This window comes from Pectinophora gossypiella, chromosome Z, assembly GCF_024362695.1.
Source record: "Pectinophora gossypiella chromosome Z, ilPecGoss1.1, whole genome shotgun sequence".
NCBI lineage: Eukaryota > Metazoa > Arthropoda > Insecta > Lepidoptera > Gelechiidae > Pectinophora > Pectinophora gossypiella.
This window is the reverse complement of record NC_065433.1, coordinates 2,074,545-2,094,707: the sequence shown is the minus strand read 5'-3', so window position 1 is coordinate 2,094,707 and position 20,163 is coordinate 2,074,545. Positions and strand designations below refer to the sequence as shown.

At 40.2% G+C, this 20,163-nt stretch overlaps 4 protein-coding genes across 4 annotated transcripts in view; 1 reads left to right on the top strand and 3 right to left on the bottom strand.

The window, feature by feature from the left end:
* Positions 1 to 20,163, bottom strand: part of LOC126380200 (dynein axonemal heavy chain 5) — a 203,116-nt gene that overhangs the window by 90,183 nt on the left and 92,770 nt on the right. The window lies entirely within an intron of this gene.
* Positions 401 to 15,106, top strand: LOC126380160 (membrane-associated progesterone receptor component 1-like). Its single transcript, XM_050029426.1, has 3 exons — positions 401 to 757; positions 11,498 to 11,647; positions 13,490 to 15,106. The coding sequence occupies exons 1-3, from the start codon at positions 481 to 483 to the stop codon at positions 13,591 to 13,593; spliced, it is 531 nt and encodes a 176-aa protein (XP_049885383.1). The 5' UTR covers positions 401 to 480; the 3' UTR covers positions 13,594 to 15,106.
* On the bottom strand, positions 15,801 to 17,582 carry LOC126380090 (outer dynein arm-docking complex subunit 4-like). The gene has a single exon (XM_050029313.1). It carries the CDS (start codon positions 17,580 to 17,582, stop codon positions 15,801 to 15,803), a length of 1,782 nt encoding a protein of 593 aa, XP_049885270.1.
* On the bottom strand, positions 18,092 to 19,870 carry LOC126380091 (outer dynein arm-docking complex subunit 4-like). The gene has a single exon (XM_050029314.1). The coding sequence runs from the start codon at positions 19,868 to 19,870 to the stop codon at positions 18,092 to 18,094; it is 1,779 nt and encodes a 592-aa protein (XP_049885271.1).

The window sequence follows — 20,163 nt, the reverse complement described above, 5'->3', positions numbered from 1 at the left end:
AAGAATGTAATTGTCACGACAACCTACAACATCTACAATGTCATAAAAATAAAGATAAGAAAATACCGACCAACATAAACTGTTCACAATGGAGTTTTCATGATGAATTTACGATTTACGTTGTGGCATGACTTGCGTTCCTGCCAGCCAGAATCAAATTAAGTAGGTAGTAATTTCTATATTCACGATTTCCTCGTAGTAAAGTTACGTTGAACAAACCTTTCCTATTTCAGGTACCTAATAGATAGAGGGGGTAAAACAATAACTCATAAACTATCATTATTCTATACAATGTGTAACGGAGACGTCAAGTCATACAAATACCTAATCGAATACGTTCAAATCTGCAAAATCACGGTAACGCAACACAATAATATCCGCTCCGATATCACAAACAGTTGACGGTCGCGGGAGCAGCGGTGCGCGGGCGCAGCGCAGGCCGCAGTCGACACCGAGAGCTCAGCGCACACGCACGTCAACATGTCGCAAGAACCGACCTTCTGGGAGGAGCTGACGAGCCCCGTCAACCTCATCTTGGTTCTATTCATCGTGTACCTGATCTACAAGATCATCAGGTCCAAGTTCGAGACGGAGGTGGAAGTCCCCCCGCCTCCACCGCCCCTGCCCAAGATCAGGAAGGACCTGACGGTCGCAGAACTGAGCAAGTATGATGGCACCCAACCCGACGGCAGGGTCTTCCTGGCCGTCAACGGAATAATCTTCGATGTCACCAGGGGAAAGAGGTTCTATGGCCCTGGTAAGTTTTAAACCTTGAACAATCTACGTTGATTCATTTAAAAACAACTAATTCTTCGCACTCGTTGAAATTAAAACAGTATCTGTTAAATGTTTATACTACTCTACCCGTTAGCTCCGACTATGTTCGCGTGGTTTTGATTTATCGCGGTAACTAGGCAACATAAGTACTCCAAATTCGTCCAAGAAAAGTAGCAATAATATATGAGACAATTTTCATTCAACGCAGTCTAGGGGTTTAGCCGTGAACACTTAACAAACGGACAGACGTTACTTCCGCATTCATAATAAGTATCATTAAAGACACCAGATAATTGATAACATAGCGCTGACGTAAAACAATTTTCTGATGACCAATTTGCCGCTCAATTAGTTATTCATTTAGATAATGTGCTGTGCGTTCCTTGCTTAAATGCTTGCTTGTCCTTATTTTTTTATTTGACGTGACTTATTGTATATTTGCCACAGGTGGCATTAACTACCGGACAAATGGGGAGTGCTGAAGGCTCTCACCCGGTACAACGTTTAAGACAACAGGCCTAGGGGTGCCCAGTTGGAAGCGAGCTCAGGGCGTCGTCTGACCCAAAAAAGTGTGGATGGATTGTCTTTACACAGTCCATACACACTTTCATGGGTCGTCTCCTACCCCTATATCTTTATATACTCATAACTTTCCTCGTTATATTCCCTTCATCCCTCATTACAAGCCCATACCATGCCAACCTGTTGCTCTTCAATTTCCCACTAACGGGCGCTACTTTCGGACAAGCAAGTACCCTCAATCAGCGCTTATCGCTATCGACCCGCTAGGGTCGATTAATTCTTTCAAATATTTTTCCTCTCAGACGACGCCCTGAGCTGTGGTTCGCGCCCAACTGGGCACTCTCAGGCCTGTTGTCTTAAACGTTGTACCGGATGAGAGTTCAGCGCTCCCCATTTGTCCGGCCAAGTAGTTAATGCCGTCTGCGGCAAATTACAATAAGTCACGTTAAAAAAAATGTGTTAAGAAGGATATGTGTGTGAAAAGTGTGTGTATCAAGATGACTACTGACAGAAATGGATGGAAGAGGAATGCATGTTGTGCCGATCACACCAAGAGTGGGATAAGGTCAGAAGGGTAATGCTGTGCGTTCCTCGCTTGTAAGATTGTATAATAATTAATACTTGTAAGAGTCATTAATTTATCTCACGTGCATTTTTCACTAAGACAGTTGGCTTGATCGTTATAGACGGCGATACGGCTCAGTAATAATAATAAAAAAGTTTATTTAGGTAAAATCTGCGACACGTGTGTGTCGCAGAATGTATATGTATACATTTACAACATTAAAATATACACACATTAACATTAATATCCTCAGACCAGTACCTGTACCTAACACGTTGGTCTAACAGGAAGCTCGGTGATGTGTGGGTACTTAGTTCGTCTTGCGATGGATGGATGTATGATGAAGAGCTTATGTTATGATGTTATGTTGTTTCCGCAAAAAATCTTGTCATACATAATATATAATAAACGCCCGCAATCCAATGGGGTGCGTAGACCCATCTATTAGCCGCCCAAGGCCTTCGACATGACTCATGTAACGACTACTTTCTTACATCAGTAAGTAGTAACCGAGACCAACGGCTTAACGTGTGAAGCAAGGATCATCTTACTTTCGGACAATCAGGTGATCAGTCTGTAATGTCCTAAGCAAATTGGAGATCACAAAGTAAATTTTGTGACATTTTCCCACCGGGATTCGAACCCGGGACCTCTGGATCGTGAGCCTAACGCTCAACCACTGAACCACGGAGGCCGTCAGAGCTATAAGTAATCAAAGACAACACAGGGATTGTGTTCTTTCTAACATTATGGACAATTGTTATGGGCGATAGGCTGAGCCCTTCTCAGCATAAGGTCTATATCTAATATATCCATCTTAGGACTTTGTATCAACAGTGGCTGCGAACTCATGTTTTGTTTCATAATTATTGACAAGTTGTTACCCGCGACTTCATCGTCTTCGTTTATCGCCATGTGTTTGTCGATCTAGCTATGTGCCAATTTTCATCGCAATTGCTAAAGCGGTTTACAACTGAAAACGTAACAGACAGACAGACGGGTATAAGATATTCTGTATACATGTTTATACAGGGTGTTAGTGACGCCGTAACGAAAACTTTGGGGAATAATTGAAAATATTTTATTTCACTTTACAATAATGTTTCTAAGTTAGGGTTGATGACTCCTTTTAAGCATAGGAGCCTGTGCTAGGAGCCAATATTCAGTAGTAATAAAGTAATTCAGACCATGATTCTGATATCAAGTGGATTTTCCTGTCGGAAAATAAATGTTTTTTTTTAATTACTTTATATTATTATGCCTATATTGTGCGTTAAGCTGCATAGACCATGACCCATTAAAATGAAAAATAAAATTTACGAATTATTAAAAACTATCTCAGTATGTAAATTGAACAACGCGAGCGCTAAACTAAGTATACGCAATTAAGTACGCGTTCAATTACTTTTTTTTCAGTGCGTAGTCACTAACACACTGTATAAAACATGATAATGTATCAATGCGCATTTCATTTTTCAAGTGTAGCTGTTTAAAAGTCAAGGCCAACATACCGAAGTGTACATTTCAGCATGAATAGTAATCAGTCTCCTTTGAACTGCGTGCAATAGTGATTTTATGTCATTTACATACAATGAGGAACTTTCCAGGCTATGTTCCCCAAAAATAACTGTAGATGGCGTTGTCCAGATTTAACCTCTTTTTAACCCCCGACGCACAAACGACGGGGTCTTATAAGTTTGACGTGTCTGTGTAAATGTGTATGTGTCTGTCTGTGGCATCGTAGCTCCCAAACGGATGATCCGATTTTAATGCGGCTTTTTTTGTTTGAAAGGTATATCAGTCGAGAGTGTTCTTAGCTATGTTTGGTGGAAATCGGTTCAGGTCTTCAAGGTCATCAGGTCGTTTGTTAAGTGTGATAAGAATGTTACACGCTCAGTTTGCTTGCAAGCATATGTGGGATAAATTATTTTTTGCTTTTTATAGGGTTTAGTATTTTTAACCTTTTGACGTAGTAATTGAATACTTTTTTGGTCGGAGGTTTTTAAAATTTGTAATTTAATGTTATTAACCTGTAGACATAGAATAAGGAATAATACTACGTATAGAACGGCAACTCTCCGCTCCCCCTAAGCATCTGAGCTAGGTTTACCTCATCCCCCTCGACCATAGTTTAGACTAGAATAGTATGGTGTCAGACGTCACACACACAGATGCGCGTGTACGACAACGTCAATGTGTGGTGTCTGTGTAAAACGAGGTTGTTTGTATGAAGTGTCTGGGGTGTGCTGTAGATTTACCTTTTTTCTCATTACTCGCGTACTAAATTAGCTGGACAATTGACCAACTAGTCGGCTTTTTCGGGCCGACTAATTGGCTAGTCGGCGTAGTTCACCCATCTCTACATTAAATATAGTTATGTTTATTCTAATGCAACGAAACGGGTAATGATAACTGAGTACCCCAGGTCAAAGTTAAATTATGAAATTCTGATTACTAAATAAAGACATTTAAAACTGACGATAACTTTTAAGTTTATGCGGACTTTTGAGGTAATTCGTTTGGGGCTCGGAGTAGAAGTCTGAAGAAGAAATAAAAATAAATGTAAAAGCCATGGCTGTATGGGCATAGATGCCTTTGCCCTGTCCTTCGGGGAAAAACAAAACAAAAAGAAAATTGACTAGGTCGTCAAGTAGCCTAATTAACCAATTGTTTTCATATAACCTGTGGTTCTGCTTATCCCTATTCGGATAACGGGCGTGAGTGACATGATTGACGTCTCACGACTCCACGCTATGTAATTAGATGCTTCCACGACGATTACTCGTCGAATATTTTTAATTAAACCGGATTTATAAGGGGCCTTCCATTAATTACGAGTGAGAATTTTCCGTGACATTTTTCAAAACGCGTTTGGTTTTTCGATGGCGGTTAAACTTTAAACAAACGAGGAACGAATCTGCAATTTTTTTTCCGTTCACATGTGTAGGTTCGCCGTATTTTGGTAGAGAAACAAGGCATGTTTTATCTGTTTTTAGCAATTTTAGACAGTTTTTTTTTGGAAAAAATTACGTGATATATGTCGGGACCTCCCCCACGTGAGATTATGTGGAAATCGGTGCGACCTCTCCTTAAATGCCTCACGTAATTTATGGATGTTTCTAAGTAATAGGCATTCATTGACAATGACCTTTGTTGACGTAAGTATACACTTACGTTTCACGATTGTTCCACAAGCACATCAGAATGTGGTTTTTCAAAAAGTTGCTTATTAATTCAAAAAAATAATTCAAAATTCAAAAATATTTATGTGGGATACAGAAATAAAACGGGATATTTTAATTATCTTCACTCCTTGTAGTTTAATTAATCTTCCAAAACAAAAAAACACTTCTTCCCTTATCCTCCAACCTTGAAATGCCACCATAGACTAGCCTTTCTTACTTTTTAAAACTGTCTTACGTGCCATTCATTAACCATCCTCCATTCATACCATAAACAATCAAATTCCCATTTATTATCCTTCCATGGTATTCTCACTTTCCTACATTTATTCTTCAAAATTGGCTTACATAGCGCTTTTTGAACGTCAAAAATGCTCCCTGATACATGTAATCTGGGGATTTTCGAGGCCAGAGAGAATAGGCACTATTTGAGATTTCGTGCGCCACACGCGGGATCGTCCTAAAACACAATGTCGTGTACTGGAGTCCTAAAACACAGGGTATCCTAGTCTAGGCTCCAGCCTCTACAATATTGTATTTTTGTATGTATTTATGTTGATAATGATGAATGTTTGTTTTTTTTTATAATGAATGAATGTTTTTTTTTTTGGGTGACCACAAAAAAAAAGTTTTCATCTCGAGCTCCTCCGTGCTTCGGAAGGCACGTAAAGCCGTTGGTCCCGGCTGCATTAGCAGTCGTTAATAACCACCAATCCGCAGTGGGCCCGCGTGGTGGTTTAAGGCCCGATCTCCCTATCCATCCATAGGGAAGGCCCGTGCCCCAGCAGTAGGACGTTAATGGGCTGGTGATGTGATGTATTTATGTATCCATGTGTTTTTGTAGAGTAAATAAAGATTTTTACTTACTTACTTACTTTATAGTGGTTAAAAGCACTCAAATCTTTTAATAAAATACGTGGTTTTTACTATAAGGCAACGATATGGGATCTAGACTATTCTACACGGATAAGAGAGTGAATAAAAAAGAAAAAAAGGGGATAACGAAGAGACCGTTCCGTTTTTCCTTCTAAAGTTAATAATAAAAGTATTTCAATTAATAATAACAAGAAATACATAAAATACGAGATGCTTAACACGTACAAAGATAAACTGACCAAAATAGCGAATTATTCTGATAACTACAACGAAACACTTGTATTCGGTTCATTCTTGATAAGGTGAACGGCAAATGCTTGTCGTATCGTCTACCACAATTTATTATTATTTTTTTTTTGTACACAATGAAACAGACACAAGAAACATACAAAGTAAACAGATAGTCAAGGCAAGCTTATCTCTAAACAAAGAGATTTCTATTTTTTTTTCTGATTTATTTATTTTTATTTGGGATAGCAACAGCTTAATCTAATTGTTTTACAATGTTACTTACTAAACCATAGCCAATAACAGTTATCCTCTAATTACTAATTAAATAAGTGAGTAGAACGTCGTAGTATTTCTAAGTATTGCAATAATAGATGACCTAAGTATATAAATTACACAATCAGTGTATATATATAAATGTGTACCTATAAGAAAAAGCATTGGAACAATCCACACTATACCAATATAAATGAATTATAAATACGAAAGTATTTGGGTCATCTGCTAAGTTCAAGATAAGTTATGAAATTCTGATTACTAAATAAAAACATAAGTACCTAAAACTAACGAAAAACATTTTATTTTTTCTATTTAACATATTTATAAATTTAAATCGAGAAAAACGTAATAATATTTCCGACTTTTTATCACGTGTTTCTTTGACGTCACAATGTGCGTTCTCACACGAATTCCATAGTAATATCGTGTTTTGACGTTTAGTAAAAAATAACTGATTTGACTAGTTGGAAACTAGCCCTTGTCTATCTGTTACCTTTTCACACTTAAACCGCTGAACCGATTTAGATGAAATTTGGTATGAAGATAGTTTAAGACTTAAGGAAGATAATTTATCCCGGAAATAACCCGTAAAGGGATTAAAAGAGGATGGACAAAAACAAACTCAACTCCACTCGGACATAGTCCCAGACGGCATACATACATAATAACTTCTGAGCTTGACTGGGACCAGAATTAAGTATGTAAGCATTATGTATGTTTGTAGATTATTATAAACACGCGAATATAATATGTATTAGACATTCAGGGTAGGCAGAGAAGTGTTGTGCCTTCACACCTATATTATATGCAAGTACTCTATAACTCTCTGTCATAATTAATATACCACATTAACAGACAGACAATAAACGCCGGTCTTAGAAGTGACACTCTTTTATCTCCACAACTCCGGCGTCCCATAGTGCAGAAGCTTGTTTCAAACAAAGACAGAAGAAAATAATAAAAACAAAACTGACTAGGGCTCTACATAAACAATTATTACTAATCATAGATTACTCATCAATATTATCATACGACGCTAGATAGGTCAGACGTAATATAATCATAGAGTAGTTGTGTATTTTCTTCTAACAAATTCCCTCAATCAGCGCTTTTCGCTATCGACCCACTAGGGTCGATTAATTCTTTCAACTATTTTCCTCTCAGACGACGCCCTGAGCCGAGGTTCGCGCCCAACTCAGCACCCTCAGGCCTGTAGTCTTAAACGTTGTACCGGGTGAGAGCCTTCAGCGCTCCCCATTTGTCCGGCCAAGTACTTAATGCCATCTACGGCAAATCTACAATAAGTCACGTAAAAAAAGTGACATCGTTTTGACGGATGATTCAGTCAGACCATAATTCAAGTAGAGTTTTCCGTCGTAAAATTCATGAAATTTTGAGTTTTGTTGTTAATTATTTTCAGTTACATATTTGCTTTAAGCTGCATAGAACCCAAATTTCAATAAAAATAATCAACAGTGACATATTATCGATAACCTTCAATTTATTGAAGACGTCAACGACATTGCATTTTCTATCTATTCCATATCTTTCACACTTAACTGTACTCCATCTATCTATCCCGCTCACACACACACCATGCGAGAGCCCAAGAATTACCTAACCAGAAAACGTGGAAACGTTTTGTAGCTGCCATACGATTAGTGATGTGGGTCCCCTAAAGAGGTCGTTGAGGTCACTTGGACGCAACCAACTATTAGAGGGAAAGTTTGGATGTTATTTTGGTCACAGTTAGAACGTCTGTGGTTAGAAACCGCAGAGATTATTTAACTCAAACTCAAAAATATCTCATTCAGTTTGTAACACAGTTACACTTTGAATTGTCGATTGTTACGTAAATGCACTGGTACGAAAATATTATTTTTTTTCTAAATTATAGAAGCGATTTATAAATAATTTTATCAGCTTTCTTTATAAGTATTAAACATTTCGATTTCTTTTTATTTCGAAAGTTTATATTGTGTACTCAAAAAGTTATTTTGTAATTTTAAAAGTGGAGTACTAGTTTTGTAGTGTATATTTTTATGTCGAAAGTCACGTCCGTCTAAAACTACTTTTGCTTCTCATATTGTTTATATCTAGCCGAGGAAAAGTAGCTGCAAGATAAAGAAAAAAAATTATACATAGTAATTCGGTTTCCTATAACTGCTTCTCCATTACTACCAGTTCATATTTAGACTCAGTCTCTGGTCCATCAGTTTATGATTCATCTAACGATAGGGTAAATGAGGAGTCTAACATTGTAAAAGCATTTTTGATTTTTAAGTTCAGGTAGTGTTGTTTTCACTAACATAGTTGACTCGGCCACTATAGACGGTGACACACTCACTACCCATCACGTTGGTCTAACAGAAAGCTAGGTGAGAAATAGAAATACTCTTTCTTTGCCTTTGAGGTGTGGGTATTTAGTTCTTTTTGGACGGATGCTCTGACTACCAAAATTGGGATATACCCGTGAGCTTAAGTTATGCTCTTTAAAACGACAACAGCCAAAACTCTAGCGACGAAATACATAACATAACATAAACTGCCTATATACGTCCCACTGCTGGGCACAGGCCTCCCCTCAATCAACCGGAGGGGGTATGGAGCATACTCAGTAGCATACTCATAGTAGCTGCAGTAGTTTTAGGCGGATGAGACGTTCGTTATGTAAAAATTGACGATTCAAAGTGTAACTATGTTACCTACTGAATAAAGATATTTTTGAATTTGAATTTGACTCCACCACGCTGCTCCACTGCGGGTTGTTGGAGGTGTTTTTACGGCTAATAGCCGGGACCAACGGCTTAACGTGCCTTCCGAAGCACGGAATCATCTTACTTTTTCGGACAATCAGGTGATTCAAGCCTGAAAAGTCCTTACCAAACAAAGGACAGTCTCACAAAGTGATTTCGACAATGTCCCCATCGGGAATCGAACCCGGACCTCCAGATCTTGAGCGACAAAATACTCCGACCAAATAGCTACGTAATTGGTCGAGTGACTCGATAGGCGTCCCACGTGATCTTGTTCGTTGTTACTCGTTTGGTGTCGTTTATCGCTTAGGGTCAATAACCTTAGGTTAAGGCTGGCCTATGGGGTCTAGTTATTAGGCGTTGGGCTCACGATCTGAAGGACCGGGTTCGATTTCCATTGCCGAAATTACTTTGTGAGGCTGTACTTTATTTGGCTGAGTCCCTTGTGCGGAGATGGAGTGAAATTAAATAAAATTGTACATAAAAGTTAAATTTTGACTGTATTTATAATAGTGAAGTTTTACATTTTTGAGTGAGTAAGTAAGGTAGGTAAACGCGCCATCTTGTGGTCAAATTAAAAACTTAAAAACTAGCGTTGTCATATATGAGGATTCGAACATCCCTGATTGGCCGAAAAGTAAGATGATTCCGTGCTTCGGAAGGCACGACAAGCCGTTGGTCTTAGGCTACTAGCCCAAACAACTCTAGCAAGTGTAGTGTGGTGGATTATGCCCAGCTGTGGGACGTATGTAGGCTTATGATCAGTTTTTTACTAAGCGAGACGATTGGCTCTTAGCAATAAGCAAGGTCTTGTGGCCTGAGTCTTTATTTATTTATTTATAAAGTACAACCACATCACATATATTAAAACATTTTACATTTATAAGGTTACGGTATTGTGACTAATATATATGACAATTAATTAATTATATGACAAGAAGGCAACAAATAGATTTATGCACATTACATAAAATTTTGCATGGGTCACTTCACACTAGTCTTCTTTCAGAAATATTCATAACCACACCGTCTCGTTTACCTCGTGCGGCTAAGCGTGACCTCACTTTCTGGCTGCGTAACTTCGGAACACAAAGAGACTCGAACAATCCTATCATACGCATGTGTCGGTTTTACAATAATGTCGCCTCCATGGATAAAAATTTGGATATTTTTAATAATTTTGGAACATTTAGAACACAAATTATCAAAAGTCTAAAATCAGTCAAAAACTGAAGTCGTTTTGTTTTTTGAATTGTAATCTTATTTTTTATTTTTTTCTTTACCTCTTTTTAGTTGCTATATGATTTTGCATGCTGTCAACGCACCGTGTTTGGGATGTTGACTGACTATTTTTGTTTGTAACTGTATATTTTATCATGTATTGTCAATGTCCTGTTGTGTGTTGCAATAAATAAATAAATAAATTACGGCGTACATAATTTATACGATTAAGGGTACTTAAGTATTTAAAAATAGAGTAAAATTAAAATTACACATCAAACTTAAAAATTAGAAATTAGAAAGTTATAAGTATATGTAAAAAAAGTAAAATATAAGTAAGTAATTAATATCTGTTGAGCTTTAAATAATCTAAAATTTTTCTCATATATATATATTCAGCGTCTTAAGATTCAGAGTCTTAAGATTACAAAGAACTGTTGAAAGGAACCACGGCGCAGCGATAGATAAAACCTTATTTACACACAATTATCTTGGAACAGCTTATAGTCTGTCAATAAATAAGACAGACATGCATCACGCTAAACACAAAATACCGGGTTCTTACCGCGTTAAAATGATATGATACTCCCGATATTTCAACACTTGCAAGTGCCATGACCGCACGGAATGACGTCTCTGACCATGATGATTTTAACTCGATAAGAATCCGGTATTATGTGTTTTAATTAAGAGAGCCCTGCGGTAGGCCAGTTGGCTCTTGCCTCTCACTTTGGTGGCAGGTCCGAATCCAGCACAGGCCTAAACCAATGTTTACGAATTCATGTTTGGATCATAAATGATTATCGCGTGCTCAGCGGTGAAGGAAAACATCGTGAGGAAACCCACATTCCCGGTAAATGCATTTTTGGAGTTTAGGACCAACGCCTTAACGTGCCTTCCGAAGCATGATACCATCTTACTTTTTCGGACAACGTAGAGATTCAGCAATGTCCTAGTCAAACAAAGGACAGTCTCACAAACTGATTTTCGTTAATCGAACCCGGACCTACAGATCGTGGGCCAACCACTACTACACCACGGAGTCTGATACCTATTATTGTTTATTCTATGGTGTTGTCTTCGATTTCCAGGTGGTCCGTATGCAGCGTTCGCGGGGCGCGACGCGACGCGCGGACTTGCGACTGCGCAGGTGGCGGGGTCGGACCAGGAGTACGATGACCTCAGTGACCTCACCCCCGACGAGGTCGCCTCCGCCAAGGAGTGGGAAGACCAGTTCAGAGGTAACGTGACACGTTCTTAACAACCATAATGGACCATCTTGCCCGTAGAGATAACATGTCCAAGTTATCCCCACTTGGACATAAAACAACACAATACGACAACTTAGGTGGTAATAGACGTGCGTTCACACGTAGATACACACATAGCGGTCGAACACATAACCTTCCTTTTTGCTTCGCCGCAACCGGGTAATTAATGTAAACTCACCTTAATAGTGATCCTTAGTTTGGTTAGGACATTACAGGCTGATTACCTGATTGTCCAAAAAGTAAGATGATCCGTGCTTCGGAAGTCACGTTAAGCTGTTGGTCCCGGTTACTACTTACTGATGTAAGTATGTAGTCGTTACATGAGCCATGTCAGGAGTCTTTGGCGGCTTAGTGATAACCCTGACACCAGGGTTGATGAGGTCGGTAATCCACCGCACACTATAGAAGATCAGTGGGGATTTCTTAATGGACCATTGCTGAGGTTGGTTATTCACCTGACAACCCACACAATAAAACAGATAAAATAAAATAAAAAAAAAAAACATAATAGTCTAAATACATAACGCCCGCGGGGTAACCGATTCCAACTGACACATTTGAGTCATACCATAGACCGCAAGAAAGAGGCAAGGATAGTTTTTGTCAATGAAACTACACATTAAAAACCTCTAAAATAACAGTATTTATCCACTATTTAATGGATGTTATTATACATATAAACCTTTCTTTTGAATCACTCTATTAAAAAAACCGCATCAAAATCCGTTATAAGCGACTTTGTTTTATACTATGTAGTGATTTAAATAAGGCAACATGGCAGCCAGAACCATCACCAGCGATTCCACAAAATCTTGCTTGATTGCTTGCTTGATTATTACACTCACGACTACATCCTAATTGGTGTAGTCAGAGGTACACCCATCGCTAGATGCACTAAGTACCCGAGCCTCACCGAGCTTTCTGTTAGACCAAGGTGGTGAGCCGTATCGCCGTCTATAATGGTCAAGCCAACTGTGCTAATGAAAACTGCACTTAAGATAAATTAACTACTCATTGGTGCGGTATTATTAAGTGTTGTTTTTTTTTTTTCAATGAATGTGACATTGTGTTTTATTGAGAGCCGTTGTAGACCAGTTGGTAAATTAGAACGCTTGTTTCACTTTGAGGTCGCAGGTTCGAATCCAGCACAGACTTAAACTTATGATTATCTTTGTTTTCGAATTCATGTTTGGATCAAAAATGATTATCACGCGCTCAGCGGTGAAGGAAAACATCTTGAGGTAACCCACATTCCCGAGAAATGTAATTTTCGGAGGTATGTGACCTAACCTGTATTGGGCTGGTTTTCCCTTCGCGGGTTGGAAGGTCAGTCAGTCGCTTCTGTCAAAAACCGGACCTGTCAAATCTTTAGGTTAGGTAAACGGACCTTGTGAAAAACGGGATAATGGTAGGAGATGATGATGACTATGTGTTTCATTAACGATAGCCCACAGTACACCATTACTTAATCTAATGTGTCGCAATAAATTTGTTTTGATTATGTTTGTCTTGAGGAGCTCGGTGGCGCAGCGGTTAACGCGCTCGGTCTGCGATTGTTGAAGTAAAGCAACTTTCGCAAAGGCCGGTCATTGGATGGGTGACCACAAAAAAAAAAATGTTTTCATCTCGAGCTCCTCCGTGCTTCGGAAGGCACGTTAAGCCGTTGGTCCCGGCTGCATCAGCAGTCGTTAATAACCATCAATCCGCACTGGGCCCGCGATCCATAGAGAAGGCCCGTGCCCCAGCAGTGGGGACGTTAATGGGCTGATGATGATGATGATTATGATGATGTTTGTCTTTTATTAATTTCAGAGAAGTACGACATCGTGGGGAAGCTATTGAGGCCGGGGGAGGTCCCGACCGTGTATTCCGACGACGAGAGTGAAGAGAAGACCGAGGACAAGAAGACGCAGTAGACAAAATTATGCTTTAATACGTCCGCGTAGAGTTAGTCTAGTTTAACAGCGAGTTTCATACACCTCTTACAACGTATCATGATTAGAGTGACAAATCTTACGTCTCTATCGTTCTAAGCTGTTCACCGTACGTGCGAAAGAGACTTATCTCTCGTCTCTTTCACTCTAGCCGATGTACGGTCACGAATACTAATATATATACACTTTGAAACCATGTCATATTAACTTTTTTGAGAAATTAAACCGGAAGTCTCATTAAATGTCAAATACTCGTATGATAAAGTGAGACTGTACTTTATCTCTGTCCTGCTGTCATTCTAATTGTGCTACGTTCAAAGGGCCTAGTCAAGTTGCAAATGTTCATATCACTCGCTACCTCCTGTCCGCGTAGGTCCATATTGCTCTATGCTCGATACCGTATAACTCGCTCGAAAAGAAACGCCTCGCTGGTACGCATCCTTTTTTAATTCGTTGTATAATATATCTACATTGGTGCTGATTTCAATACACGAGTGTTATTTTAAGTTACACCTGTCATTTTCTTATTCGCAACGGAAAACGCGAAACGGAAAGGATACAGGGGGGGGGGGGGGGGGGGGTACAGGCATAAAATTTATGGAACACACTGTAGTGTATTGATATTGCTATCCTTGTCTCGGGCGCATACGTCATCCGAATACAGAGCAAGACAAATAGTCAGTCAATGCAGGACGGTCTGCCTGTACAGAGTGATGGTGTGTTGGCGAGCCAAATCATGGCAGTATACAAAAGGTGTACTCTACACACACGTCAATTTTAAACTTTATATTGGCCAATAATCCGACAGAATTAAGTTGACAGCGCACGTCGAACGGGTTGCATATCAGCGAGATACCTATTATATTCGCCCGGGTTATTCATTTTAAAATGAATAGTTGTCAATCATTCGTCCCTTTCCTTTTCAGTGGAAAAGAAAATGACGGGTATAACTTAAAATAAAGTTAGGTGTCTGCAGGTATCGGGGGCATTAGTAAGATTTGCAATTTGGGTAAGCCCTCACCTACGCCCTCACCCAGCCCGTTGCCCACTGTGCTGTTGCGTATGAGATTGAGAGCACTCGATGCCAGTATCATTAGTATCACCGCAAGGATATCTTACGATCGTTTGTCTGATTGATGATGACAAATTAGAACATACGGTGCAAGAGCGGACTGTAACATACCTTACGTCATTTTTGTAGCGTGAGGCTGAGGACACGGCGCGGACGTAGCGATTTCCTTATTGTTGCGCCCGCGCCGCATCGATGCTTATACATTTTAATGTGATACCTGTCACTTTCTTATTGGCCAAAAAGCAAAAGTAGACTCACGCAATGTATAAGTACTGAATTGTTAATGTAATGTTTATAGAATAACATAAATAATATGATTATTATTATAATTTCCTCGTTAACTGTTTTAAAATATACTTTTTTTACTATATGAGTATGTTAGGTGATATTCTGTTTTGTGATATTAAATTTTGAGTTGCAGTATCAGGTGATTTTATTCTCTCTCTTCGCTCTCATATTTTTATGTGTCTACACTCAGCGGGATCCCCTGTCTGGGAGACATAAGAGTGATGCAGAGAATTAGATCTGAATTTGTTCTACTGAATTATCCTGAAAACAGAATTTGTTCCGTTAAAAAAACGGAAATACAAAGTTTTCTAACCGACCTCCAGCCAGCGGGATATTTCCCAAAGTTAAGTCTGATGAAGTATAAAGTGGTATTAACTTTTAGATCTGTATTTATTCTGTTCAACAAAACAAAGGTCAAGGTTATTATTCAGATCTAATTCTCTGCATCACTCTTATGTCTCCTAGACAGGGGATCCCGCTGAGTGTAGACACATCATATTTTTGACATGACTGTTGTAGATTTGGCTCGCATTACATTCACTACAAGGCTGAACAAATATACACTTTCTAAGTTTTATTTGTGTACTGAAAGCCAAACACTACAGAAGAGAGTCACCTTAAATATTTCATACATAAACTCACGCCCGTAACTCTAACGGGGTGGTCACAGCCAGTAATTGAAGACAACTTGCTGCCAAGTCCTAAAATGTATATGACGAACCCTAATGTGACAAAAATCTAAGTATTTTAATTAAATATATTATTTTTATCATGTTACTCTATTTATTACAGAAAACTAAATAAAATCTTACAAAATAAAATATAAATGCTACATATCGAATTTTTGGAATCCGAGAGTATCAGACTTAGGTGCCGGAGGTAAGCCCTTCTCCATCCCCGGTATGACGGTGAGCCCGCGCTGCCTGCGCCGGCGCCGCTCTGACGTCATCTGCATGTGCTCCGGCTTACGCGGCAGCACTGAGAAGCGACGCCCTGCCGGCACGGTCGATATCCGCTTGAACAACACTTCTGTGTCTACGCGGGAAACGTCGTCCATAATCTTCAGAATTTGTTTCTCACGGTGTACAATAGCCTTCGTTTCATCTACGGCCACAGTCTCAGCCGCTAATTCCGCACATTTCGTCAGAAATGCTTGCAGTCCCTCTGGATCTTGCACTCGCCTGGTCCAATCCAACGCTTCGTCAGCTGCGGCTTTCACTTCATTAGTGTTGCCTTGCTGCATGTCTCCGCTTATTAACACAAAGCACGCGTTCAACCACCACGTTACACTGCCTATACTCTGCGCTTCACGCTGACATCGTTTGGCGTAAAACTTGGCCAGCGCATAATTCTTCTGACTTGTCAGGAGCCGAGCTAGCTCGTACATCAACCAACATTTCATGAACGAATTTTCGCACATTTCAAGATTTTCCATGACTCTTTCAGTAGCGTATTTGGTATCAACAAACTTAAAGGGGTAATTCGCTATCACGGAATCGAAAGAAGTGGGCCGAGGCACCGGGAGGCCCATGAGGAACTGGATGCGGCGCCGATTGCCTCGCTCGCTCAGTTTGTACGACAGCCTGTGTTGCGACAGGTATCCTTCTCCCACACCCTTATACAAGCGGTCTATAAAGAGATCTTTATCTGGCAAAGTGTGCGGAGTCTTGCTGTCAAGGAATATCTGCATACGTTCCGCTTTAGCAATTAAATCCATGACTTTACCAGCTCTCATAGATTTTTCGATCTGTCTTACTAAGCGCTCTGCTGTACGGGTATTTATTTGGCGTTCATTGATCAATAACTGTTTTCTGTACTGAGTTTGATGTTTGGATTCGGATTTTTCAGCTAACTTTATAGTATAGTATGGTCGTTGAGCCCGCAACATTTCTTGTCGCTCAGATAATGATCTTAAAGTTTCGTCTACTAAGGCTTTCAATTCCTGACTACCTTTGGAATTCGCGCTCTTCAACCGCGTGTCTTCAGCGAGAGATTGGAGAAAAAACTTATCATAAGCCATAGGGCCTAGATATTTATTCGCAAGCACCCGTGATAATATCATATGTTGACGAGTCTCTAACTGCGTGAGTTTTTTGTGTTTTTCTGGATAAGGTATGCGAGACACGCGAAGCACTTTTTTAGGTTCGGTGTCGTCCACCTTGTGAGCTTCATTTTGCTTGATGAGTGGTAAGAAATCTAACATGACGTGGCCCGAGTTTTTGCCTACACAATCCTGTATGGTTTCCAAGCCTTGGTTGATACCTTCTAAGAAGTAGGGTGGCTGTCGCCGCAGCCTGTAGCCGCGGTAGTTCATGACGACCGAGCGTTCGAAGTCGGACATGGTGTATAAGGCGTTGGCTTGCATGTTGCGTGCGTTCATGTTGCCCGGCACGAGCTTGAGCGCAAGTTGCGCGTCGTCGTACGCCTGCTGCGGCCGCACTGCGTCCGCGCACACCTGGCTGCGCCCGATGAGCAGTCGCACGTCTTCCGGATTGTTTTTAAACGCCTCATCGTACGCGGCCTTAGATTTTTCGAACTGTTCCAATCGACGGAGATACAGTCCCCTCTCACGGTACACCGTCAGTGCACCGTACAGCTGTTTTTCTTCCATTTTGATGTATATAGTAAATTGTGTCTAAATAAATTCTTATACAAATAAATCCTTAAGTATTCAAACAAATAAATAAATAGCGACTACAAAATATAAGACAACTATCTAAAAACCTTGGCACAACATGTGTTGTTTATATAACGTCAAATTGTAATTTTATTTGACAGAAGTTTATAGTTTATCAAAGAAAGAAAATATTGTTTGCAGAAGGATTGGCAGAAGGAGGTAATATTACAATATAGATGATTTTGTAGGGGGAGTCCGTTCCGCGGAGGTCCGTGTTGCTCTATGGGGAGAATTAACTGAGTCTGTATTGGTCTCAGGTATCTGTAAATAATCGTAGTTTTGTGTATGCTATTATAGGTTGTATTAAGTGTTCTGAAATGGATGCACGGAAGATAATAGCTACAGTAGTTTTAACATGTCTACCAAATAAAATACAATTATCACATTATTCTTTTTTAAGTATACTAAAGCGTTAAAATAATGTCTTACAAAATACAATGCTACTACATGTCAAATATTTGGAATCCGAGAGTATCAGACTTCGGTTCCGGGGGTAAGCCTTTCTCCATCCCCGGGACGACGGTGAGCCCGCGCTGCCTGTGCTTGCGACGCTCCGAGGTCATCGGCCCATGCTCGCGCTTTCGCGGCAGCACATGGAAGCGACGGCCAGGCGGCAACCGGGAGATCTGCTTGAATAACACTTGGGTCTCAACGCGCGTAGTATCGTCCATTACTTTCAGGATGTCCTTCTCACGTTGTTCTATTGCCTTAGTTTCATCCACACTGAACGGTTCTGCAGCCATCTCGTAACACTTTAGAAGGAACGTTCGTACCAGTTCCGGGTCTTGCATTTGCTGCGTCCATTTGAACGCCTCCTCCACTTCAATGCGCACTTCGTTCGAGTTTCCTTGTTGCATGTCTCCGCCGATCAGAACGAAGCACCCATTCAACCACCAAGTCACGCTGTTCAGCTCCTGAGCTTCACGTTGACATCGTTTAGCGTAAAATTTGGCGAGCGCATAGTTTTTCTGCGTGGTTTGTAAACGAGCCATTTCGTACAATAACCAACATCTCATAAAAGAATTCTCGCACATCTCGAGCCTTGTCGCTACCCGTTCAGTAGCTACCTTAATATCGACTTTAGCAGGAGCCTGTGCTATGACAGAATCATAAGACTTGGGTCGACCCACCGGTAATCCCATCAAGAAAGCTATGCGGCGTCGAACACCGCGTTCGCTGAGTCTGTAAGAGACCCTGTGTTGCAACAGATAACCTTCTCCCACAGCCTTATATAAACGATCTATAAATAGTTCTTTATCTGGTAATGTACGTGGAGTTTTAGTATCAAGGAACATCTGCATTCGATCAGCTTTTGCTATCAATTCCATGGTGCGACGCTGCCTCATGCAAGCCTCTATTTGTTGTACTAATCGATTAGCTGTCCGCGTGTTTGTGACGCGCTCATTTTGGAGCAGCTGTTCCTTGAACTTATTTTGGTAATTCGATACTGACTTTTCAGCTAATTTGATGCTATAGTAAGGTCGTTGAGTGCGCAACATTTCTTGCCTTTCGGTAAGCGTTTGTAGAGTTTCGTCGACTAGTCTTTGTAATACTTTACTTCCTTTTGAATTCGCGGACTTAATCCGAGGATCTTCGGTAAGTTCTTTTAAGAAAAATTTATCATAAGCCATAGGGCCGAGGTATTTCATAGCAAGCACCCGCGACAAAAGCAAATGTTTGCGCGCCTGCATTTGCGTCAGTTTTTTAACTTGCTCTGGATGGGGAATACGAGAAACTCGTAACACTTTTTGTGGTTCGTGTTCATCCCCTCGCATTTCTTCGTGTTTTTTTATGATTGGCAAGAAATCGAGCATTACGTGGCCGGAGTTTTTGCCGACACAGTCCTGTATGGTCTCTAAACCTTGGATGATACCTTCCATGAAGTATGGTGGTTGCCGTCGTAACCTCGAGCCGCGGTAGTTGACAACGACGGACCGCTCGAAGTCGGACATGGTGTACAGCGCAACGGCCTGCATGTTGCGCGCGCTCATGTTACTGGGCTCTAGCTTGAGCGCCAGCTCGGCGTCGTCGTACGCCTGCAGCGGCCGAACTGCGTCCGCGCATACTTGGCTGCGCCCGATCAGCAGCCGCACATCATTTTGGGTATTTCTATAAGCTTCATCGTACGAAGCCTTGGATTTTTCAAATTGTTCGAGTCTGCGGAGGTACGCACCTCGCTCGCGGTACACCTGGAGGGCACCGAAAAGCTGCTTCTCTTCCATTACCAAAATATACGTATACTAAATATATACTATTGTATCTAAATAAAATCCTTGCAAATAAGTAAGCAATAAAAGTTAACAATTACAAGATTATCTTCTAAAAACCATAACAATTAAGTACACAATAGTCTAAATTATCATGGATCTGACATTTACAGTCTTTGACAGACGAGTCGATCTCGATAGTGTTTTTAACGGTTTTATATATTTTTATATCCTCTTTGGTTCTAATTATTCTTAAGAAATACACATATGGTCTTTTTTCTATAATAAAATAGAAAACAAAAAGATAG